Source organism: Lepus europaeus, chromosome 2 (genome assembly GCF_033115175.1).
Source record: "Lepus europaeus isolate LE1 chromosome 2, mLepTim1.pri, whole genome shotgun sequence".
Classification (NCBI taxonomy): domain Eukaryota; kingdom Metazoa; phylum Chordata; class Mammalia; order Lagomorpha; family Leporidae; genus Lepus; species Lepus europaeus.
Genome location: NC_084828.1, coordinates 2,076,646 through 2,100,743, shown reverse-complemented (window position 1 = coordinate 2,100,743; position 24,098 = coordinate 2,076,646). Strand labels below are relative to the sequence as shown.

Genomic DNA, 24,098 nt, shown 5'->3' with positions numbered 1-24,098 from the left:
AGCCGGCACGGCGGAGGCGGCCGCGGGGTTCCGGTCAGCCGGTCCTGAGTCGCAGGACCCTGGACAGGGGCTCCTTGGCGCTGGAGTAGATGAGGTAGGAGCCGGCAGGCGTGCTGAAGGCCTCCCAGTCCCGGCAGCCGAAGGTGGGCAGGCTGTGGGCGGCCACGAAGCCCTCGTAGCCCTGCCACCTGCGGGGAGGTCGGGTCAGCGCCGGTCAGGGCCGGGCAGCGCCGGGCAGGGCCGGGCAGTTTCGGGTCAGCGCCAGGCAGGGTCGGGCAGCGCCGGGCAGCGCCGGGCAGCGCTGGTCAGGTCGGGCAGCACCAGCCTGTGCCGGTCAGCGCCGGTCAGGGCCGGGCAGGGTCGGGCAGCGCCAGGCAGGGCCGGGCAGGGCCGGGCAGGGCAGGGCAGGGCCGGGCCGGGCCGGGCCGGGCCGGGCAGGTTCGGGCAGCGCCAGGCAGGGCCGGGCAGCACCAGCCTGTGCCGGTCAGCGCCGGTCAGGGCTGGGCAGGGCCTGTCAGTGCCGGGCAGCGGCGGTCAGCACGGCCCTGGGCGGTGGCTGCGCAGAGCTGGGGGCCCTCGAGGGGGAGCCTTCCCGCCTCCCGCAGCCCCTCACGGCCTCCCGGGGGTCCCGAACGTGCGGGGCAGGTTCTGCCCCTTGGTGGCCCCCGCTTAGGCACGGGACCCCCAGGGATCTAGGGGCCCAGGAGCCACGTGTCCCGGCTGCTATCCGGCTGGCGGGGCCGGGCACACCCCGCACCCCAGGGCGGTCCAGACGGCTCCCAGGGGAAGGCGGAAACCCCTCCGCTGTGCCCTGCGAAGCTGTCACCCGCCACACCGACTGTGCTTTACTGAGCGCTCTGGGCTCCGGGCCCTCGCGGCCACTGCCCTTGGCTGCCATGAGAAGTTTCTGTTGATTTCCAGAAAAATCTGCCCTGCTCTACTGACAGGCCGACAGGGCCATCCCTCCGTTCTTTTTCAAAAATTTCTTGACACTCTTTAAATGTTTACTCTTCCCCATGAATTTTAAAATTACTGTGTCATGTCAAAAAGTCTGCAGCAGTATACTTGAAAGACTAAAGAAAATGGATCACTGGCAGGCGCCGCGGCTCACTAGGCTTATCCTCCGCCTTGCGGCGCTGGCACACCGGGTTCTAGTCCCGGTCGGGGCACTGGTCCTGTCCCGGATGCCCCTCTTCCAGGCCAACTCTCTGCTGTGGCCAGGGAGTGCAGTGGAGGATGGCCCAAGTGCTTGGGCCCTGCACCCCATGGGAGACCAGGAGAAGCACCTGGCTCCTGCCATCGGATCAGCGCGGTGCGCCGGCTGCAGCGTGCCAACCGTGGCAGCCATTGGAGGGTGAACCAACGGCAAAAGGAAGACCTTTCTCTCTGTCTCTCTCTCTCACTGTCCACTCTGCCTGTCAAAAAAAAAAAAAAAAAAAAGAAAAAGAAAAAGAAAATGGATCACTTTTCTAGGGAAACACGGATGACCCAAACCGTCCCAAGAGTGAGGGAAGTGAGGCTGACCCAGTGAGGCTGGGAGAGTCACTCAGAATTCTGACATCAGTAGAGTGGGCCCATGCCACGGAGCACAGCCCACTCGACAGGCAGCCTAGACCCACGGCCCTGTGAGCTGGCTCCCGTCCGCAGGTGTATTTACGGAGCTAGGCTCACATCACACTGGATGAAGGGTAAGTCCCCCAGAGAAAATCCAGGGTGATTTCATTTCCTGCTCGAGATGCAGAAATCTTCAACCTAAGCCGCTGGAATCTGGGTCATCTTCAGTAATTATGCCTGATTATCCGCTGGCACCGGCCCCACGCACAGAGGAAATCTCTCATTAGAAGTCATTACGCCAACATCAGTGGAAGGAGCCAGGTCGTGTGCCAAGAGGCGCCGAGGAAGCCACTAATAGGACACAGGCTGCTCATGGGAGCCCAGGACAGTGCCCTGAAGCAGGCCAGAGCGCTCGGCAAACCAGGCGCGGCAAGGCTGCCGGCCGCTCCCGCTGCTGGCAGGGCTGTCCCGGGACTGCCCGCTGCCTCAGAAGACTCAAAGAGCTCAGAAAACGTGACAGAAACCTGAGTGAGGCAGGGATGCCTCATTCCCAGGCGTGTGTTCCCGAGTCCTGGGAGACTCTTCCTAAGAAAACCACTGGGCTAATGGGATCATTGGGCTAGGTGGCTAGACATAAAAATTGATTGTTGTGGTAAGGAACTGGAAACCAAAACCTAAAGGCCCCACTCCTCATGCTCAGAATACTTGAAAGACAGGAGAGGCCTTCAAAAAGTGCATGGAAAGTGGAATTAAAAGGTAAGTTTATGTTGGCGCAAAATTTTTTGAAATCCCTGCATATTTTTTTCATAATATGCTTTCCGCAAAGTATTTGAAGGCCCTTTGTATGCATAGGTTTCAGATTTTTTTGCAGGTGCAGCCATGCCTGGGAACTGTTCCTTGTTCTGGGACAGTGGCCACCTGAGAGGGAAGGTGAGCCCCCAGGGGAACCAGGTGGTGAGGGGCCTGCAGGCCTCTGGCAGCTGCTTACCTGTAAATAATACTGTTCACCAGGAAGGTGCTCCCATCAAAGGAGTTTGCAACCACCAGGAAGTAATCCTCTCCCACGGAGAAGAACTCCCAGTCCAGGGCACTGTGGAGACAGAGTGGAGTCAGGGTGAGGCCCAGGTGCCCCGGGCACAGGCCCAGCGCTGGCTTGAAGCCTAACGGCTCCATACATGGGTTCTGTGGTGCATCCCCTTCCACAGTGGGCTCCTAAGCACAGATATTCTCAGACTTGTTTTATTCTAAACTATTCTACAATGCGCAAACTGGAGTTTGCCGTGAAATTCAGTCTTTTTGCAGGATTCCACATTTAATGGTGTGGGTTGAGATGATAGATAGAACTCAGTGCCTGCTGACCTGGCCATGATGGCCGCAGAGCCCACAGAAGCTGCGGGCCACCAGGGCCTCCATCCGGGCACCGTCTTTGCTCTTTTTCATTTTTAAAAATTATAGAAGTGTCCCCCCAAAAAAAATTATAAAAGTGACCCATTAAGAAGTCAGCACTGTATAGACATTTGCAAATTAAATGACTCCAAATCCTCCTGCCCCCCCTGCACACACCCCGGTCTCTCCCCGTTCCTAGAGGAATGGTGCAGCCAGGCTGATGGGTTCCCTTCCAGAGTGCATCTCCTCACGCTCACACCCATGCAGCTCTGAAACACTTAGCCCTGTGGTCTCCTGAGTCCGACCACATGGCTTCCCTGCTCTCAGCTGCTTCTCCTGCCAGAGCTCCCTGCCCTAAGTTTATCCACTGCTGAATCGGGCTGATACCCAGGCCTGACTCAGGAGGGGTGAGGGGACCTGGAAAAGCTACTTGCTCCACTTGGGGCTGGAGTTAGCCCTGGCCTCTGGCTCCAGGCCCAGTCCCTTAATTCCCATTTCTGGGATCTGAATACCACAGATGCGGCTGAATTTTCATTCATGGCTTTCTGAGTCTGATGAAGCAGGCGGTGCAGGCAGAGATGGCCCGGGGTTCTCAGAGCCGGGACCCTGCGTGGTGGCGCCACAGCCTTCGGCGGCTCTGCAGACTGGGTTGGGTGGGAACTAGCACCCCGTGGTTCAGGTCTGCCCCATCCTCCCTGGACGCTCCCTGCCTCCACGTGCTAGCCCCGAGTCCTGGTGTTGTGGTGTTGTGGACATGAGACATGGAGTAGTGTGTGTTGCCTTTCATGGTGGCTACAGGGGAGCCCCGCCGAGTCCTTGGGCCTCACACACTGGCCCTGGGTGACATGGACTGGCCAGGTCTCCATGGAGCCTTGGCTGTGCACTCTTAGTGCTCAGGCATGTGGTCCTCCCAGGCCCCACTCTTCAGGTCGTGTGTGTGGGAAGTGCCGAGCCCCTGTGCCTGGCTTGGTTATGGGGTGTAGGTGCCCAGGCGGTGCTGCCTTCTTGGGCCAGGCTCTCCATGGGAGGGTGGTGAACTCAGCCCTGCAGGTCGTCCTACCCTGCGCCCCAGCCACAGTACCTGCAGGTGGGAATGTCCTGAAACTTGACAAAGGTCTGTGCGGTGACGTTCAGCTCGTAGATGACCGAGTTGATGACATAGGAATCGTTCTGCGCCTGCATCTCCACATCATAGCTGTGACTGTTGGCGACGGCGAGAAACAGCCGCTCCCCAATTCGAAAGACCTCCCAGTCTGCAGCGCCGAACGTCTGACCAAGTGAAGAGGGTGCAGGAGATCAGTGAGGGGCTCCCCTAGTCATGCCCGGGACCCGCCGCATGGCCTGTCAGCGGGGCCATGGCACCATGGCCGGCACCACCCAGACACAGCACTCCTGCTAGAGCCTCACCTACCCCACCCTCTGCAGGGACATCAGAGCCAGTCTGCACCACTCCCACAGGGCTCCCCATGTAAAGTCCTCCTTAGCAACTTGGGCCCCCATCCTACAAGGTCCATTTGCTGTTCCACCTCTTCCAGGGAGCCCTCCCTGATTGTCCTGCCCCAGCTCCAAATGCCAACACAAAGTCTAGAAGCCTCCCACGTTTCTTCCCATGAGTGCTCCCTGTCTCAGAGTTGGGTGAAGCTTTCCCCTTGCCCCATGATCTGGGCCCGTCACTGGCGTGTGTGCTTGTGGTACCTCTGTAGACCACTGCCCACCCTCGGGGGTGTGGTGTGCTGGGCAGCGCTGGATTGGCTTCTATGCCACAGCCATGGCAGAGCTTCTGCCCCAGCCCTGAGCTGCAGGAGCCAGTGGGCATGCAGGACCCTGAGGAGCAAGTATGTTTTGAGTGTCTTGAGAAGGATGGTGGTAGGGAGAGGACCCACGGAAGCAGGGGGTGAGACATTCAGCCCCCGCCTTGGTCCCGGGGCTGAGCACTGAGGAGTGAGAGTAGGGACAGGAACTGGAGGAGATGGAGGCCCCAGTGACCATACATGGGCCCAGCCCATGGCAGGGGCTGCAGAATGGAAAAGCCCAAGGAGGCCCATGGTGGGGTCTGTAGCTCCCAGAGGCCATGGAATGTGTGTGCTCCCTGGGAGACCCCAAGCCCCAGCCTGAGGCAGCTCTGCTGGGCTCTGCACCTACGCCGGCTCCAACTGGCCCTCAGGCTGCTGGGGGCTGCAGGCATCCAGGCTGGACGCTCCACACTGAACTTGTCCTTATAGTCCTTGCCTCTGCAGGCCCTGGTGCTGCTGGGGAGCTCATGTTAGACTGGCTGCCAGCTGACAATGACGCTGGATGAAATCCTTTAAAAACATGCCCTGGAGAGTGGCCCAGCACAGGCAGAACTGGAGGGACTTTGAGGGAAGAGAGTGTGCGGCTCACTCCTCACCATGGTCCTTGCCCCTGTGGGACAGGACTCGGGGGATCACAGTCTGTTGGCCTGAGGGGACAGAGGTCAGGGTCCAGGACTCCCAGAGTGGCTGGAAATGAAGGGGCGTTCCCCAGAGCGGGGCCTGCAGCTCTCTGAAGGCCCTCAGACTCTGGTCTAAGTCCTGGCTACTCACGGAGCAGGAGTCCAAGGGGGCAAAGAGCAGCTACAGCCGAGAGGATCCGGGACCAACCAGAGGCCTCCACAGCTGCCCTGCCCAGGAGACCCGGGTCACGGCTTGACTCCTGCCAAGTCAGAGGGATTCCAAAAATACTCTGCAGCTTCCACAAAAACCTCTGAAGGGCCGCCCCCTTGGGCAAAGGACCTTGCCCCAGGGCCAAGAGACATTGCCCAGGCCTAGGATCAGATCAGACTGCAGAGTGGCGTGTCAACTCAGGATCCCAGGGGCCGAGGCGATCGGCCAAAAACTTGAAATCTGGCGACAACACCACTCAACAGTCCTTAGAGGAAGACAGCTGGATGTGCAGGCCCTCGTGCAACATACAGTGAGTGAGCACAGGGGGAGAGAGGACAGATGTGACCGCAGCACAGAAACATGGTGAGCAGAAGTGGACGGACACGGGGCAGATCCTGGAATCGGCAGACAAAGTGGAAACAACTGAGAAGCTGGAGGGAAAGATTACGTAATGCGTAATGAGATGGGGACACGAGGGGAGCTAAGAAAATTCAGAAAAGGCTCACATGGAAATCCCATAACTGAAAAACAGAGGATCTGTGTGCGTCTGGGTGGGACTGGGAGCTGCTTGGGCAACCTGGAAGAAAGAAGCAGTGGGCAAGTCGGGGCCAGCATCCAGGTGGAAGCACACACAGGAGTGGTTGCTGGGAGCAGGGCCTCTGTGAGCTGCGGTAGCAGTGGGGCTGCATGCAGGTATAGCTGGGGTCACGGGATGAAAGGAAAAGAGGGTGAGGGAGGAAGGACGTTTGGATGAATGAGGCTAAACTGTTCCAAGTTTGACTACAGTCATCTAACCACAGAGCCCCGGTCAGAGGCCCTAAGTGAACTAGAGAAGCCGCATGCACCGAACAGCCAAAAATAAAAGAGGAAACCCTTTCAGGAGCAGCCAGAGGAGCAGCATTTGATAAGCAGAACAGTGACAACAGATGACACCTGACCGCTCATTGAATGAGCTCAAGTCGGTGGAGAACATCTTCAGTGTGACTGTGAGGAAGATGTGAGCCCACCGTTCTGCAGCTGGTGGAAATGGAACAGTGATGGAAGACACTTTCAGATAAAACCACAGCACTGATTGCCACAGGCCTACTTTATAAGAAACACCAAAAGAGGCCACTCGGGTGAAAGAAAATTCAACAGGTAGAAATGAGAGTCATAGAAAAAGACAAAGAGACACCAGAAATGGTAGTGGGTAGAGATACAGAGATAACTATTTAAAGAACAAGCTTTGAAAGACTGTGGGACTTAGAACCTAACTAGCATGTGATTTTCATATATGCACACAATAGCATGATGGACAGGTAGAGATACCTGGAATTAAGCCATGAAGAGGTCTGTGGTTTGAGTGTGAGGAGCTAATTGTGTGTATTGTAATTGCTGAAGCAATACGCTCATTGAATACAAAAGGAGGAGACAGAATGGAAGACTGTATATTTGACAAAGTATTTGTGTCCAGAACATATAAGGAATGTCTATACCAACAATGAAAAGGCAAAATTAAAATATGCCCAAGTCTTGGATCAAAACACATCCTACAGATGAAAATGTAGGAGGCAGTTAGCACATGCTAAGGTGTTCCAGTGGTCAGTTGTTGGGAAGCAGAACCTGACACTCACATGGGGCATCACCATAAATGCAGTGTCTAGGATTATAATACCGACAAGGCCAGTGCTGGCGAGAATCTTGGATACTGTGGGAGCTGTGATGATGCATTCTGAAAACTGTAGGTGATTTCTGCAAAAGACAAACACACACCTAACTGGTGACCTTGAATCCCACTTCTGGGTTTTTCATGACAGGAGCTGGAGCCAGCATAGGTGGCATTGGTAGGAGAGGGGTGGGGCCGGCGCCACAGCTCACTAGGCTAATCCTCCACCTGTGGCGCCAGCACCCTGTGTTCTAGTCCTGGTTGCTCCTCTTCCAGTCCAGCTCTCTGCTGTGGCCTGGGAAGGCAGTGGAGGATGGCCCAGATCCTTGGGCCCTGCACCCACATGGGAGACCAGGAGGAAGCACCTGGCTCCTGGCTTCGGATTGGTGCAGCGCGCTGGCTGTAGCGGCCATTTAGGGGGTGAACCAATGGAAGGAAGACCTTTCTCTATGTCTCTGTCTCTCTCTCACTGTCTAACTGCCTGTCAAGAAAAAAAAAATGAGAGGGGTAGGCAAACGGAGACAGACCCCTGCAAATTACTTGGCACAAAGGGACTGGTGATTTGTGTGTGCAGCAACGCACAGGCCCCACTCTGGGGCCTCTTACAGAAGTTTCAGGGACACCTATGAAGCAGTCCCAGAAATCCACCATGGTGCCTGGTGGGGGCAGGGCTGAGGGGCCGGTGCCCCCACAGGGTGGGAGTGTGGTGGTGGACACATGGTGTAGCCACCCATTGGAATGCTCAGGCTGCACAGCTGCACACTTCAAACCTAAGCATCTCATTGTACACACAGGCAGCAGGTTCTCTGGGAAACTGGGCTCCTTGTTCCCGGGAACGTAAATCTTGGGGAATAGGGACAGCTTCCTCTTTGTCCTAAGCCTTCTTCAGTGTGGAGCTGGAGCCCAGGACAGGTGCTCAGGTTGTGAGAAAGGAGGAATGCATGGCTCCTCCCTGCTGAGGGTCAGGGTCACTGTCATCTCAGCCTAAGTATATCAGCAGAGGGGCGTGAACATGGGCAGAACAGAAGGACTGGGGGACGCACGGACGCTCACGAATGGCACCTCTGCTACAGAGGTGTGGCGGTTAAGTTAGCTGGGCTATGGGGCCCACATGGCTGTGATGCGTGACTTCTGGGCTCTGTGGAGTGTGGGAGAGTTAGCATCTGAAATGGTGCAGTGAGGAGAGCAGGTTCACCCTCACTAGGGTAGGTGGGCATCCCTCAGCTCACAGGGCCAGACAGAACAAGCAGGTGGGCTAGGCCAATGTGCACTTGGTGTGAGCTGGGATGTCTGCCTCCTGACTTTGGACACTGGGGCTCCTGGTTCCTGAGCCTTAGGACTCACACAGGCCATCCTGCTGTGTCTCTGTCCTCACTCAGGACTCACAGTGGACCTCCCCACTGGCTCCCTGTCTTCATTGGAGCCACACTGCTGGCTTCCTGGGCCCCAAACCACAGATGACAGATTTTGGGGATCTTTAGCCTCTGTCATTTTCTGAACCAAGCCCTATAATAAATCTCTTACACAAAGGGTCTCCAAAAACTTCATGATAATACATATTATTACAAATATATGCCAGCTTTAAGGATTTTTTGCACCCAGATAGACTGGTGCTAAGTCAATGTGACTCAACTGAGCAGGACCTGGTGTGAGGCCCGAAGGAAGTAAAGAGCCCTCAGACCAACGCGAACTCTGCTAAATTGAGGCAGGGGCAAAGCTTGGGAAGAATGGGGAAACCATGATGCTTTACAAAGTTAGTGGGGGCAGTGTCCCCAAGAAGTGAGCAGTATACAAACGGACTTGTCTTAAGGAGGGAGGCGAGAATGCCAAAGAGCGGCAGCCCACCCACATCTGTCTCTGAGGATGAAATTCATGTCCACACCCTGACTGAAGACCAAGGATGAACACAAACCCTGGCGAACACCACAGGCATCTCAGCCGCTTCAACGTGGGCAATTCTGAGTGCAGAGTAAAGTCGGCAGAGTTTCTGCTCCATGGGTGCCAAAGCAGACAAGGGCAGGGCTTTCCATGGAAACTTAAAGCGAGCAGGCCCAAGGTCCTGCAGCATTTCAAAGAAGACCTGGAGCAGGAGATGAGACATGGCTTTCCCAGTGTGACCCTGAAGACAAAGCGTAATCCTAGCAATGGCTCCCGAGGTGGGGAAGGGCCCTGGTCACAGCCAGAGTGGACCGATCAAGAGCCCAGGTCATGGCAGCGAGTTCTGCTGTGCTCGAGGCAGCTTGCTCGCTGACTTTCTGCAAAGTCAAGGACATAATGTTCCTATTAGAAGGGGGTTTGAGGAGGTCATTCAGAGATAGGCAAAACCAAAACACCAGGGCAGGCTTCCCCAGAGGGTCCTTCTCCATGAGGGTCCTGCTCACTCTCGACAAGCAAGATGCATTTTGTCAGGGTTCTGACAGGAAATCACAGGAACCCACCTTACAGTCCTGGTCTGGCTCCCTCTGAGCTCGTTTGGGGAAGAGAGAGATCTTTTGTCTGCTGGTTTACTCTCCAAATGCTTGCAACAGCTAGGGCTGGGCAGACCGAAGCCAGGAGCCCAGAACTGCATCTGTGTCTTGTGAGCCATCACTGCTGCCTCCCAGGGTGTGTTGGAAACAGGAGCTGAGCTGAGACCAGGCACGCGGCATGGCACGCGGCATCCTGAGAGTGACAACAGCTGCACCAAACGCCGCCCTCTTTGGTTGCTTAACCTTAAAGCATCTTTAAAGGGCACCATTGTCTTCAGTTAACAATGTAAAAAAGGCTGCGTGGCCAGAGGTCCATCCCCAGGACCTCACTTCTCTGGGTTGAAGTAAACATCTGCTTCCAGAACCGCCTTGACCTTGGCGGGGTGGATGCTGGGAAATCAAGTTGACAACCTTGCCTTTCAGTCCCAGTTCTTACGAACTTCCTGGACCCCCCACCCCCATCTCTGTATCCATATGGTCTTGTTTCTCTGCAGAGCCCGGACTAGCAACGTCAACTTTTGAATTTCCCAGCTGTTGGGGAAGTGGAAGGGGAGGGGAGGCTGAGCTGTGCACAGCTGCTGCCTGCGAGAGGCCTTAGTGTGTGGTGTTTGGGTCAGCATCCCGGCACACTCCTTGGCTCAGTGCCCACTGCAGGGAGCTGAGGGCGGGACCTGCCTCCATGTCCTGAGAGGTCCTTTCCCCTTGTGTGCTCGGTGGGCTTGCTGCCCGCATGCCCCGGCCCCGCCTAGGTTCCGTCGTGTGGATGAGGGCAGGGCCTGAGCGAGCAGGGTGCTGGAGCCAGCTGGCGGCCACAGTTCTTCTCCAGGCCTGGGTCCCACAGAGGCTGTTGTCCCTGCGCTGTCCTGGGCATCCTGCCTGAGGCGCCTCCCATACCGCCCAGGCCTGTGGGAGGTGGCTCTGAGAACCACAGGTGGCAGCAGCCTCAGAAGACACTATTTGCCAGGTCAGCTGACCAGCTCCACCTCTGAGTCCAGCACCATGCAGCCCAGGTGCTGTGTGATCTCCCTGCCTGCCCTGCTGGCTGGCACCGCTGGGCTGTCCCAACAGATGTTCTGTCTGCACCCAGCAGAGGGCACTGCTGCCCACTCAAAGTCGAAGTTGCTCAGGTGGAGCCGAAAGCCTGGCTCCATGGCTCCTGTGCACCCCAAAGCCCAAGGCTGCTTAAGAAGTGGGTCCAGAACAAGCCTGAGGCTCATGAGCACAAGGATGGCCATGGCCCTCACAGGGCCAGGAGCTAGCTGAGGCCTGGCTGGGTCACGGGTGCTACTTCTACCTGCTGGGGACAGCAGCCCCTGGGCCCTCCTGAGTGGCTTCAGAGGCACTGAGGTCCTGCGTGGCCTTGAGCATCCTCCCACGGTGGCTGCTTCCCAGGCTAGGAGTGGTCAGCACCCCATTGGGTGTCCCTGACAGTGGAGAGGAGCTGGCGGACTGCTCAATCACCGGTTCCTCCCAGGTCAGCCTTCAGGACACCCAGGAAGGGGGCAGGCACCTGTGCTGATGCCTGCAGGCACCTATACAAACAACCACATGCATGGGCTCACGCCTTCCCACAGGTGCACACACAAAAAACACACACGTGCATATGTGCACACAACCAGCACATCACACAATGCCTGCACACATCTATGTGTAGATGCATTTCTGCACCTGCATATACATGTACACCCACTTCCATACACATATATACACATGCCTAAACGTGTAAAATCTGTGCACATGTATGTACATGTGTGCACCTGCCTGCATAGCTAGGCCTGTATGTTTGCACACCTACACAGTATAGGCCAGGGCTTCCTTCCAGCTCTGAGCTGGCTGTGTCCCTGTCACCTGCTTGCCATCCACTCGTGTGCCTGCACATCCAGGATGCTCAGGGCAGAACCCCAAACTCCTGCCAGGGAAAAGCCCAGCAGCGCCTTCTCTATTGCAGCTCAGGTCGTGGAGGGTGGGGGAGGAGGAGCAGCCCCGCTCTCCCCAGCACCAGGTAATGAGATCCGGCTGAGGCCGCACCAGGGCTCACCTCAGTGACGAGTACCCTCCCTGCAGGGGTCTGCCGGGGACTTTGGGAGCTCAGGACAGGTGCCAGGTGCAGCAGGAAGGAGGGGTGTGTGGGCAGGAAGGGCATCCAGGCAGAAGGACCAGCAGGATCCTGAGCACACAGAGGCAGGAGGGGTGCTCAGGTTGGGTTAGGAAGGCCCAGGTTCCATCCACAGGGCAGGGAGCTGGAGAGAGAAGTGATCAGAGGGGTGCTGGGTTCCCTGAAGCCCTCCGGAGCTGGGCAGGTGCCCCTGAGCACGGCTCGGAGGCAGCTCAAGCCCTTCCCCTGTGCCTGGCAGGTCAGACGCTTACCTGGCAAATACAGGTGCCCAGTGCCTGCAAGCTTCAGGTAAACAGTGACTTCCTTCTCAGTCTGTGTCCCATGCAATACTTGGAACCTACTTTTACAAGGTCACTTGCTGTTTATCTGAAACTTGCTGAACAGAGCGTCCTGTACTTACCCGGCTGGGGTCTGGCAGAGACCCAGATGGGGCACCACTGGCTCACAGTGCCAGCCTTCAGTCATCCAGGCCCACGGCTGGCCGGGCACTGGCTGCTTGTGGCCCTCCCCATGTTGGGCTGAGGGCTTTTCCCACTGGGAAGGGAGGTGGTGGCCCCAGGGCAGCCCCAGCTGGCAGCAGGTGTGAGCCTGGGGCTGGCACCACTGCTGGCTTCTCCGCGCCCTGGGGGACAGCAGAAGAAACCCCACATCAAACAGCCCTGCCAAACCCTGCCTAGCACCAGAGCCAGGTGGCCAGGCACCTGCTGGGCTGGGCGGGCCACTCCCTCCTTCCCAGTGGGATTCCCCTGGAGCCCTGCCCTGCTGCCTGGGCACTGAGCCGGTGGGTGCAAAAGCACCACGATGTGAGGTGGGCCTTCAGGGACTTGGCAGGAGTCCCAGCACTTCCGTTGAGGGTGCCTGGGGATCTGGCAGTCAGCCGGCTAGCAGCTGGGCACGGAGGCCTTTGGGTTGCAGCTTTGATGGGGCCTGGAAGGACGCCTCTGTGGTCCGGGAGCATCCAGTAGGAGGGAAAGCGGATGCACAGCTAGGGTCTCCCTCTGAGTTACTGGGGGACAGCAAACAGCCCCCAAAGGGCCCTGGCAGGGAACACTGCCATCCTCACCATGGGTAGCTGTCCCTGGAGGCTTCAGGGGCCAGTGCTACCAAGGGGTGTGATCCTGGGGGCCCAGGCTCAGCACACTCCCCGGCCAGCTCCTGGGTGTCCTCTGCACTCCCCCTTAGCTTCAGCAGTGCCCCCAAACCTGGTGCCTGCCCCAAGCTGCCTAGGCCACTGCCAGCTCGTCAAGGCAAAGGCAGAAGTCACGAGGGCCAGCTGCCGTGCTTCCAGAGCCCCCCGCCCCTGCCCAGCCCCATGCAGCCCCTTCTAGGGCCATCCTGACCCCCAGGAGGGATACTGGGATACCACACCCACCTTGCAGATACAAAAACAGACTCCGAGAGGCATGCGTGTGGCTGGGGTCCCACAGCAGGTGCGTGCCGGCTCCGGCTCCGTGCCTGTCTGCCTCACCACCATGCTGCCACCCGCAGGCTGCCTGTCCCAGAGCTGTGCCCACTGGGGCTCAGTCCGTGCACCTCCTGCCCTACTACCCAGCTGGAAACAAGCGTGCACTCGCGTGTGCATCACAGGTGCAGGTGTGTGGGGGAGCAGTGGTCTTGACCTTCAGAAATCCTGTGGTACCGTGTTGGGGCCACACCTGTGGCGAGCGGTCCCTGTGACATGGTGGTGGTGGCCGCTGTGGTCCTTGCCCTTCCCCCACAGCCTCTCAGCCCTGGTTCCAAAGCCACAGAGTAACTCAGGCCAGCAGCAAACCCACTGGGAAGTCAATCCTGCCCCAGGTCTGCCCGGCCGGTGTGGACATCTGGATGCTGGGCAGCAGCCAGGTCATTGCTGATGGTTAGGGGCTGCCCCAGACCCTTCTGTGCGGGGAATGGAATAGCGGCTGTCGCCATGGGGGCCTGGGGGCCGTGGCACTGAGGTCCTGCACTGGGCTCGCGGCAGTGCTTCAGGTGCCGACACGTGCCAGGCATGACAGCACCGCTGAGTAGCCTGTTGTGGGTGCAGGGGCAGGGAGGAGGCTGAGACAGTGAGGCCCTGGGGCGGGGCACTGGAGGAGATGAGAAACCTCCAGAACTGATGGCACCAGCACGCAGAGCCGCCACAGCATTGACAGCATCGACGTGTGCACAGTGCATGCATGTGCATGTGTGCTTGTGTACATGTGTGTGTGCTGCATGAGTTTTCTCAACCCGTCTAGGGGTTTGGGGCAGGGGGCAAGGTGGGGCCTGTGTTGAACCTAGGATCTCCATCCTGCTTATCTGTGCCTTGGATCTGTATGGTCTTTGGGGAGACGGGCTTCTCAGAGCCCACGGCTTCACCTTGGACCATCTCCCTGGCCTGCCCCCCAACCTGTCTCTCAGGTCCCCCTATTCTTGACTGAGCACCCCCACTCGCAGTCTGCCCCAAGTCTGTTCTGCCAGCAGCAGGTGCATCGGCCAGGCCCTGTGGGCAACAGAGCCAGACCATGGTTGGAAGCCCCTTCCCTCCCAGCCTCTCCCGCCTGAGTGACACCCCCTGACCACGGCCCAGCGGCCGTCCCTCAGGGCAGGACTCCCACCACCAGAGGCTGCATTCCCAGGGACAGAGCTCACACCTCCTTAGGTACAAACTGATGAGACCATCACTCTCTGCCACTTGAGGGAACATTCTAGAATCCCAGGGAGGAGGGGGCAGACTTGAGGGCAGGGCCAAGGAATGTGCTCGCTACTTCTACCTCCCCACCTGCCCTTCCTTTGGGCCCTGGGGCAGGGGTCGCAGCCTTGCCCCCGGGAGCCGCCCACCCCACAGGCCCTCCAGAGCCTCCCAGCTGGGTGTACGCACCGCTCCCTCGCGTCTGTGACATTGCAGGAAAACCAAAGAGCAAACTAATTAGACCTCCCTGGGATAGTGGCTTCTGTGGGCTTGCAGGGATGAGGGAGGTGTCATGTGCAGCCCCCAGCAGTGCTGGAAGGGGCTCTCTGCGTGCCCACTGCCCAGGGGCCTCCTGGCTGTGTCTGCTGTCCTGCTACAGCCCACGCGGTTCTCCCTGCCACCTGCCTCTCACCCCTTGGGGCTGTCCTCCTCCAGGTCACAGCCAGGCCTCACCCCTCAACCCCCCATCCTGGGGCTGTGCTCCTCCAGGTCACAGCCAGGCCCCACCCCTCGGCTCCTGTCCCCCCACAGGTGGGGCAGCAAAGCTCGACCTCGTCCAGGCGCTCGGTGCCACCCCACTGGGGGGTCTTGCCAGTCCGTGGTGGCTGGAGTTGGCCTGGGGTACTCCTGGTCCACAGTGGGCACCTGTGCGGCTCCACCAGCCCCGTACTGCCCCCAGGCTGGACTCCGACACCCAGAGACTGGGAGAGTGCGGGTGGCACCCATGTCACTTGGCCTGCGGGGGTTGAGGAACAGAGCCAGGTGGCCCTCACCCCAATCCAAGGCCTCCCACACCGAGCTTGGGCTAACAGAGCCTTTCTCGAGTGGGCCAGTGCCGGTCCCATCGCTGTGGGCTCTTCCCTCCTGGTCCCTCCTGGTCCCGTGGCCGGCAGCTGCTTACCAGGAAGGACTGGAAAAGGCGGAAGGAGCCGACCAGCCAGATGTACAGGTGGGAGTGCACCCTGGTGGAGGTGCCGTTGAAGGTGTTGGCCACGGCCAGGAAGGAGTAGGGCCCCACGGTGAAGAACTCCCAGTCGTAGGCACCCGATGTGGCGATGGTCTGGTTGGCCTCGAACAGGCGGGTCCGGGGGTTCCACTTGTAGATGACGCTGTCGATGTTGTGGTTGTCACCTGGAACGCAGGCTGGCGTCGGGGCGGGGAGGTGGCCCAGAGCCCTAGGGACCCCACCCCAGCTCTGCTGTGCCAGGTGAAAATGCCTGGTGGCTCCCACACCTTCTAGAACATGCTGCAGCCTCACGGAAGCCCCCCAGGGTCCCATAGGAGGGACTCCACCTGGCTCCCCGGACTTACCCCCCTGGTGTATAACCCTTCCCTCCCGGTCCCCCGAGGCCAAACTTTCCCACACCAAGTGTGTGTCTGGGGCCCCTCTCTGAGGGTGTTCCCTGAAGCTGGCTGGGCCCGCCTCCCCCAGGCCTGCTTCTGGGGGCACCCATCCCGTGGGGTGTCCCAGGAAACCCCTTGGCCCACCACAGGCCTGCACGGCAGGGGGGCCTCAGGCACAGGCCTGCTGTGGTGCCCAGGCAGGGCTGGGGCCAGAGGCTCCCACAGGGCGGCTGCTGCCCCCACCTCATCCACCCCCCACCCCCCCCCGGGAGAACAGGACTGGGAGGCTTGATGGGCAGCTTTGGGGAGAAACCTCTCCTAGCACCTCCCCCCCCCCCAGCACATTGGAGGGTTCAGAGTCTGAGCCTGTTCTCAGGTGAACAGGGCCTCCCAGACCCAGCACCTGCTGTGGCTGCTCCCGTGTCTGTCCCTGCTACACACTGTGCACTGTGCACCTGCTCTGTGAACCCGGCCTGTTAGCTCACTAGTGCCCAGCTGCTTAGCCGGCTCATCAGTCAGCTCGCCAGCTCGCTTCCAAGCAGCGGGGCCCTGGCGCTGTCTACACTGAGCCTGGCGGCCTGGTTTCCTGCCGGCAGGAACCTCAGGGACTCAGGACCTCCTGTGTATCCCTCACCAGGCCACACGGCAGGGGGCTGGGCAGGGGGACTTCCAGCCGCTGACTGAGACAGAACCCCACCCCTGGCCCAAGCAGCCGCACCTTCCCGGTGGTTGGCCACGGCCAGGAAGTGCTCCCCGTCCACCTGGAAGGCCTCCCAGTCCCGGGCGCTGTGGGTGCTGATCCGCTGGTACGGGGTGAACTTCTGCCTCCTGGCGCTCCACTTGTAGATGACCGAGAACTCCTGGCCCCTGTCATTGGGTGCGAAGTTGGCCACGGCCAGGAAGATCTGCAGGGAGCAGCCGGGACAACGCGGCCGCCACGTCAGCGGTGCCTGCTGAGCCCGCGCCTGATGGCCAAGGCACTCGACCAGACCCTCCTCCACCCCCAGTCTGCAGCTGCCTCGTCCACTCCTCTCTCTGCCTGAAGAAAAAGAGCAAAACAGAACAGGACTGCCAGCTTCCAGAAGAGCCCCGGAACATTCTTTAGCGGTCGGCTGAGCAGAGAGCACCAGTGGTGGCCGGGCCCTCCCCATATTGCTTGTCGTCTCCGGGGCCCACTGTGGCACGCAGAGCTGCGTGCGGCCTGGCTGTGCCGGGGACCCCTGTGTTGGGGGGTGACCATCTAGAGGACACAGTCCCCGGGACGCTGTTTGGCGCCCAGGGCGTAGAGGGGCTGGGAAGAGAGAGTTCGGTCCTCTGTGCCATGATGCCAGGGCCTGGCCCCTGTGCGCGGCCCAGCCCTGGGGGAAGGGCTGTCAGCGGGCATCCTCACCCCCTCCACGGCCGTGGGCCTCTGTGTGTGCACGGCGGGCAGAGGCAGGGCTGGGTGTGCAGAATGCAGCAACCTGAGGGCTGCTGACTGGCAAGGCCCCGACGGGTGGCGTAGTGATGACAGGTGCGCCAGGCCGACAGCAGCTCTGCAATGACCCTGTCTCCCAGGGAGGCGGCTGGGGGCCCTGAGAGTCACCCCTGGACCGAGGATGGGGCCCCATGTGTGCGGCTCCAAGAGCCTCCCGCAGCCGAGCCCTGCAGCCGACGTGCCTGCTTGCCGATGATGAAGTGCCTCCAGGACTGTGCCTGGTGCGTGCGGATGCTCTGGTAGGCCACGAAGCGGCCGGCCGTCCACTTGTAGATGGCGGAGGTGGCTTTGCGATTGGCCGCAGCTGCGAAGAGCCCCACCTCAGGGATGCGGAACACCTCGATGCCCAGCGTCTCCGAGTGCGTGGGCAGTCGCTGGTGCTCCTCCACGTAGTCCAGCTTCTCTTTGGCTGCGGGTGGAAAGATGGCGCCGGCTCGGGGACTCCATCCCAGCCTCCTTCTGCAGGGGGCTCTGGCACGAGAGGCGTGGGGGAGGCCTGGGGGGCTGGCCCTCACTGACACGCTGCTGCCCATGGCTTCTACGGCAAGCTTTTTCCCCGACCCCTTGCGGTCCACGGCCAGGAGTGTCCCCGGGGGGAAGAGGCCCGCCAACCTCTGTCACGCCCTGTGCCTGAGACCGGCTGGGGAAAGCGTCTATATGTGAGACCATGTCACGTGTCACCTGTGACCTCACAGATGGGGTGTGGGCAGGCAGTGACTGGCCACCCTGAGGACCACCTCTCCTGCCCTGGGAAGGAGACAGGGGATCTCCGGCCCCACTGGTCTACCTCCCGTGCCCAGGACTACACATTTCCCAAATGAGTGGGCGGGCTCATGGCACCTGCTCCCAGGCGACCGCTCCCTCCCTCTCACCAGTGTCCCATCCAGGACGGCTACACATGTGCTTAACTGGTGGCTGCCAAGGCTGGTCAGCCTCCCAGCCTCCCCACCCTACAGGCTGAGCCCCGGGCCTTCACCTGCCAGCACCGAGACCCACTTGCCGCCGACACACAGGTACAGCCCCTTCCGGCTAACATCCAACCAGAACTGGCCGTCTTCCACCTTGGTACACGGCGGCTGGGACCCCAGCGTCACCTTCAAGTTGGTTTCTGCAGGGACAGCAGGGGGACAAGTGTCGGGGGTCCAGCTCCCTGCAGGATTCCACAGTCCTGCCCTTGTGCTCCCCCGAGGGCCTGGCCCTGGGCCCCCAGCTCTCTTGCAAGTCTTCAGTGCAGTGTGGCGCAGCCTGCCGCCAGGTGAGGGTCAGAAGGTGGGGGAGGGGCTATGTGAGACGGGGAGCACCTGCCTGGCAGCTGCTCAGGGGCCAGGGCCAGGGCCAGCACGGCTGCTGTGGGAACCGCGGGAGGAAGGCCTGGCATCATTGGCCTCTTGCGGTGTCGTCTGCCACCCCGGGGTGGGCCCCGGGAGCTCCGGCATGTGGAGGGGCGAGCATGCCCGTCTATGCCGCGGCTCTCGAGCATCCGCCATCAGGGTGGGGCAGTGGGTGGCCTCTGCTACTAACCATAGGGATATTTCAGCACCTCGTTGTCCTCCGGCCTCCCTGCGAGGTCTTGCAGCACCTGAGGGATGGCCAGCACGGCGAGCCGGGCATCCCTGCTGGGGCACAGCCGCGGCGTGGCATCCGCGCCCGGCAGCAGGACCAGCTGCCTTACTAGGCCCTGTGGAGAGAGGGACACCCACTCAGCCCTCATGGCTGCGCAGAGGGACACGGTCTTTGAGACTGGTCCACGTGTAACTTCTGTAGAGCTGAGAGAAGATTCTGCAAACCGGTTGTTGGGGAGGCCACGGGGAGCCACGGTGGCGAGCTGCCCACGGCTCTAGGTGGTTAAACCACAAGAGAGATCCTTATGTGGAATGACCTAGAGTGATGAGATGTCACTGCCCACCCACCCATCCACTCACCTGTCCATCTATCCACCTATCCATCCACTCATCCACCCACCCATTCATCCACTCATCCATCCACCCATTAGGCCGTCTGTCCATCCATCAACCACCCATCTGCCCATCTGTCCACTCATCAATGTACCCATCCATCCATTGGCTCCATCTGTCCATCCATCCATTGGCTCCATCTGTCCATCCATCCATCCATCCACCTATCTACCCACTCATCCATGTACCTACCTCCACCCATCCATCCACCCATTAGGCCATCTGTCCACCCATCAACCACCCATCTGTCCATCCATCCATCCAGCTGTCTGTCCATCCAGCCGTCCCTCTGACCATCCATCCTCTACAAATGCCATTGATCAGTATTGAGTGCCTGCTGTGTGTCAGGTGTGGTTCCAGACACTGGGGACACAGCAAGGAGCAAGAGCCCCACCCTCAGGGAACAAGGCTTCCTACCCACACTCCAGTGGGGTGGTAAGTGGGGGGGGGGCTGGGAGGCAAGGCAGGGGGAGGGGAGGCAGGCCATGGCCATGGGCCCTTCAGAGTGGCTAGGGCAGGAGGACAGGTGGACAGGGACTCAAGGGTGCCACGTGCCAGGAGGAGAGAACCCGGTTCCCTTTGGCACACATCCATCTGCCCACCCATCCATGGTGGGGTCCACTGGAGTGTCAGGCTACCAGGCCAGGGGGGTGGCCCTGCGGGAAGGAGGGCGGGCTCCACACTCACCGTGAACAGCCCCTTGGCTCTCCTCCGGCTGCCGATGAAGAACCGGGCTCCTCCCACCGACAGCGTGGCTGGGAAGGGCACATCGGCGGCTCTGAAAGCACGGGGCAGTTTCAGGGTGCAGGCAAAGGTGGCTGCACCATGTGTGCACTGCCGGAAAGGGAGCCAGGGCCATGAGGAACCCCGGGGACAAGTGCCTGAGCACCCTGGGCTGTCCTCCAGGGCAGCTCAAACAGGTCCAGAGGCCGGAGAGCAAGGCCCAGGAGGGGGCAGGGCTCCGCTGCCTCCGGCCCCTCGCCTGGCCACTGGGCTCCTGCTGTCTCTGGGCATCTCTGTGTGGCTCCTCATGAGGACACCAGGCAAGTCCCTGGCCTCATCTTGACCTGGTGACATCGGCCACGACCCTGCTTGCAGGCCAGGCTGGGTGGACACAGACTGGGGACACAGTACCCCAGGACAGGCGTTGCCTGCAGGCTCCTCTCTGCCCCCCCATGAGCCCTAGACGCCTGCACCTGCTCAGGGGTCCCCGGCCTCCCATCCCCACTGTGCTCCTGCTCAGTCCTCTCCTCTGGAAGAGGGACAGTGGATTTAGGCAGGAGGTGCCTCGCCCGGGAGGGGTCAGGGCTGGGTGGGGATTCCTATGTCCTGGGCATCATCTCAGACCCAGGGCTCCCGGCTCTCAGTAACCCAAAGAGCGACTGTGGGTAACAGGGCCCCAGTAGGGCACTGCTCCACTTCCAAACCAGCTCCCTGCTCACGCACCTTGGAGCACAGCGGAAGACGCCCCAAGTGCCCGAAGCCCTGCCACCCCCAGGGGAGACCCGGATGGAGCTCCAGGCTCCTGGCTTCAGCCTGGTCCTGCCTGACCATGCAGCCATGCAGGGAATGAACCAGCGGATGGAAGACATTTCTCTCTCCCTCCCTCCCTCCCTCCCACTGTCAATCTGCCTTTCAGAACAAGAGGTGCTAGTGAATCTGGGGAGTGGTGTGCGAGGGATGTGGTGGGGATGGATTTCTACAAAGGTGCACAAAGGTTAAAGGGCCTTAACAAAGCCTGAGTCGGCAGCTTTGTGGGATCTGGAACAGCGGACGAGCTCCGAAACCGGCTTCTTTGTGACAGAGAAGGGCACCCAGGAGTGGGGACACCAGGGTCGGCCACCCCCCCAGCCCTCCCCCAGCTCTGGTGCACAACCCCAGCTTCCTGCCAGTGTGCACCCTGGGTTCTCGACACCTTAGGGGGGGAGACCGGATGGAGCTCCTGGCTCCACCCTGGCCACAGCCAGGCTTTCAGGGAGTGGGCCAGCCAATGGCAGCCTCCCACCCCCTCCTCCCCAGGGCCAGGAGGTAGCCACCAGCCAGCTGCCCAGGGGCCTCCAGTCAGGTCACAGAGACGGAGGAGGCAGGGACAGAGCCCGGGGCCTCCAGCACCGCCGGTGGACCCTGCCTGGGCTGACCTCGGCCTGACCTCCTGGGACCCTGCTCTGCCCAACCCGCCGCTCCCCACAGGCCGCTTCTGGAAGCCAGGAGGCCGCGCGGGGCTGTCTTTATTTATTTATCCTAAGAATTTGTTTGGTTGACTTGAAAGAGTGAGAGCGAGCTGCCATCTGCTGGGTTACTCCCCAGATGGCCACAGCGGCCGGAGCTGAGCCAGGGGCCCCACCCGGGTCCCCCACGAGGGTGAGGGCGAGGAGCTGTGGCGTGCGCTGTCTGGGAGCAGGGGCTTGCGCTGCGCCCACGGGGGACGCCAGCCGCGGGGCTTCCAGCGCTGACTCTCCACGCGGGGCGGGCCTGGCAGGCCGAGGCGTGGGCATTCGGGAGGAGCCGGACACACGGGACAAGCGCCCTGGGACCCCGGGGCCTTCCCAGCGCCCAGCCCCCGCGCCGGCCCCGCCCCGGTACCTACACGTCCACCGGGAGGCCGCAGTCCGTGGTGAGCGAGAAGGAGCCTGCGGACACGGCCAGGACCAGCGTGTGCCACTGGCCGTCGGCGAGCGCGGGGCTGCGGAACGACACGCGGGTCTGCCAGGCGCCGGCCGCGTCCTCGCGCAGGAACAGGAAGTGCAGCCGCGCCGGCGAGTAGCGCAGGCCGAGCAGCAGCGCGTCGGTGTCTTCCAGCAGCACGGAGAGCAGGTACTCGTGCCTCTGCGGAGGGAGGGGCGGGGCTGAGGGCGGGGGCGGGGCCGGGCGTAGGGGCGGGGCGGGGCCTGGTGTGGGGACAGGGCCTGAGAGGGGCGGGGACGAGGGCGGGGGCCAACCAGAGGGGCGGGGTCTGCCAGGGCGGGGCCAGGCCTGCGAGAGGGGAGGGGCCAGCCGGAGGGGCGGGGCTGGGGCCTGGCAGAGGGGCGGGGCTGAGGGTGGACGGGTGCGGGGCCTGGTGGAGGGCAGTGGCCGGCCAGAGGCGGGGCCAACCAGAGGGCAGGGCGGGATCTGGTGGAGAGGAGGGGCTGAGGGCGGGGCCGGCCAGGGGCGGGGCGGCCGGATGGGGCGGGGCTGGTGAGGGGCCTGGGCCAACGGGATTGGGGCCTGCGGGAGAGGGCGGGATCCGTGGGAGGGCTAGCCCCAGGGGAAAGCTGGGGTTGATGGGCCGGGACCCCGGAAGACACCCTCCCAGCTCCCATAGACGGGTGCGGGTGAGGGGCAGCCCGTGGGCCCCGTTGGTGGCGGCAGCAGTGGGGCCACCACTCAGGAGCACAGTCCCCCAGTTCCTTAGAGCAGTGCCCATGTGACCCGGTGGTCGCCCAGATGCATTGAGAGCCCAATGCAGTAGCCAGGGACAGAGCGTGGTCTGTCAGCAGAGGGGACCCTCCTCAGCTCTGCCAAGGAGGGAGATCTGACTGCCCGGAAAGGCTGGGCCTTGGGATGCCAGGGACAGGGGGACCCAGGCACGAGGGACCCAGGGAAAGGGGGACCCAGGCACGAGGGACCCGGGGCCAGGGGCACCCAGGCATGGGAGGACCCAGCGACAGGGGGACCCAGGCACGGGGGAACCCAGAGACAGGGGGACCCAGGCACAGGGGGACCCAGCGACGGGGGGGACCCAGGCACAGGGGACCCTGGGACAGGGGGACCCAGGGACAGGGGACCCAGGCATGGGGGACCCGGGGACAGGGGACCCAGGCACGAGGGACCCGGGGCCAGGGGGACCCAGGCACGGGAGACCCGGGGACAGGGGACTCAGGCACGAGGGACCGGGGACCAGGGGGACCCAGGCACAGGGAACCCAGGGACAGGGGTTACCCAGGCACGGGAGGTCCCAGGCATGAGGTGGGGTGACGCGGGGCACGGGGACACCAGGCACGGGAGCCCCCTGCACAGAGCACACGGCAGAGGGGCAGCCGGGGCCAGGTCGCACAGCTGCTGAATTTGCTCGGTGGCCCTGAGACCCGGGCAACGCAGCTGGGACGGGAGAATTTGTCCCGTGTTAAATTTACCACCCTTTATAAAACATGCGGTGTCCCCCACAGTCAGGACCTGGAACCCTGTGGCTTCAGCTGCAGCTGGGTGGGAACCCTGTTGACCTGGGGGCTGGCGGCTGAGTGCCCCAGGTTCCCGGCCTGAGCCGGCGGAGAGCAAAGTCTTGAAGCCAGGAGACCCGAGTGGGATGTCCACGCCGCACAGCTCAGGCCCAACCCGTGGGCGTCCCCGGGCCCGAGGTCCCACTCCCAGCAGCCCTTCTGCCGAGAGCCGAGAGCCCCCTGCAGCCTGCGTTCTCAGTTAGCATCCAGGAGTGGGAGGTACCCAGAGCTGGTCGCGCTGGAGTGGGGGCGTGCCTTGGCCCCTCCCTGCCCGCCAGGACTTGCCCTCTGGGAAGGGGCGTTTCCTAGCGGGGACAGTGAGAGTTGTGAAGCTTGGAAACCAGCCAGCGACAGAGCAGGGACAAGGTCCACCCAGTGGGGCTGGGGAACGCTCAGGACCCCCAGCAGGGCACAGCAGAGAACAGGGCAGAATCTCGGAGCAGGTGGTCTCCTCCCCAGCCAGGTGCACATCCAGGGCTCAGCTCAGCCCCTCCTGGGTGGGGCCAGGGTCCACCCAGACCCCTGTGATCCCCAGGCTGTCAGTCCCCCTAGAAACACTCCCCACCGGCTGGAGATGACCGACGTCTGCTCCCCCCTCCCCCCATGAACGACAGAGGAGAGGAGTCAGGTGCTCAGGGCAGTTTATTGGGGGCCCCGCGAGATGCTGACAGCTGAGGTTG

The 24,098-nt window shown here is 61.4% G+C and overlaps 1 protein-coding gene across 1 annotated transcript; it reads right to left on the bottom strand.

The window, feature by feature from the left end:
• Positions 1-23,164, bottom strand: TSPEAR (thrombospondin type laminin G domain and EAR repeats). The gene is made up of 11 exons (XM_062216922.1): positions 23,141-23,164; positions 21,807-22,045; positions 19,907-19,997; positions 18,786-18,942; positions 18,241-18,372; positions 17,447-17,673; positions 16,506-16,692; positions 15,345-15,574; positions 4,022-4,209; positions 2,543-2,644; positions 1-188 (listed from the first exon to the last, which is right to left on the bottom strand). Exons 1-11 carry the CDS (start codon positions 23,162-23,164, stop codon positions 35-37), a joined length of 1,731 nt encoding a protein of 576 aa, XP_062072906.1. The 3' UTR covers positions 1-34.
• Positions 23,165-24,098: the final 934 nt, after the last annotated feature.

Excerpts from the sequence above, each read along its gene's own strand:
- TSPEAR (XM_062216922.1), bottom strand. The coding sequence starts at position 23,164 with ATGCCTGGGACCTCCCGTGCCTGG. Across the intron at positions 18,943-19,906 it reads GAGCCAAGGGGCTGTTCACG|GGCCTAGTAAGGCAGCTGGT; the intron begins GTGAGTGTGGAG and ends CTCTCTCCACAG. Across the intron at positions 18,373-18,785 it reads GGTGCTGAAATATCCCTATG|AAACCAACTTGAAGGTGACG; the intron begins GTTAGTAGCAGA and ends CTGTCCCTGCAG.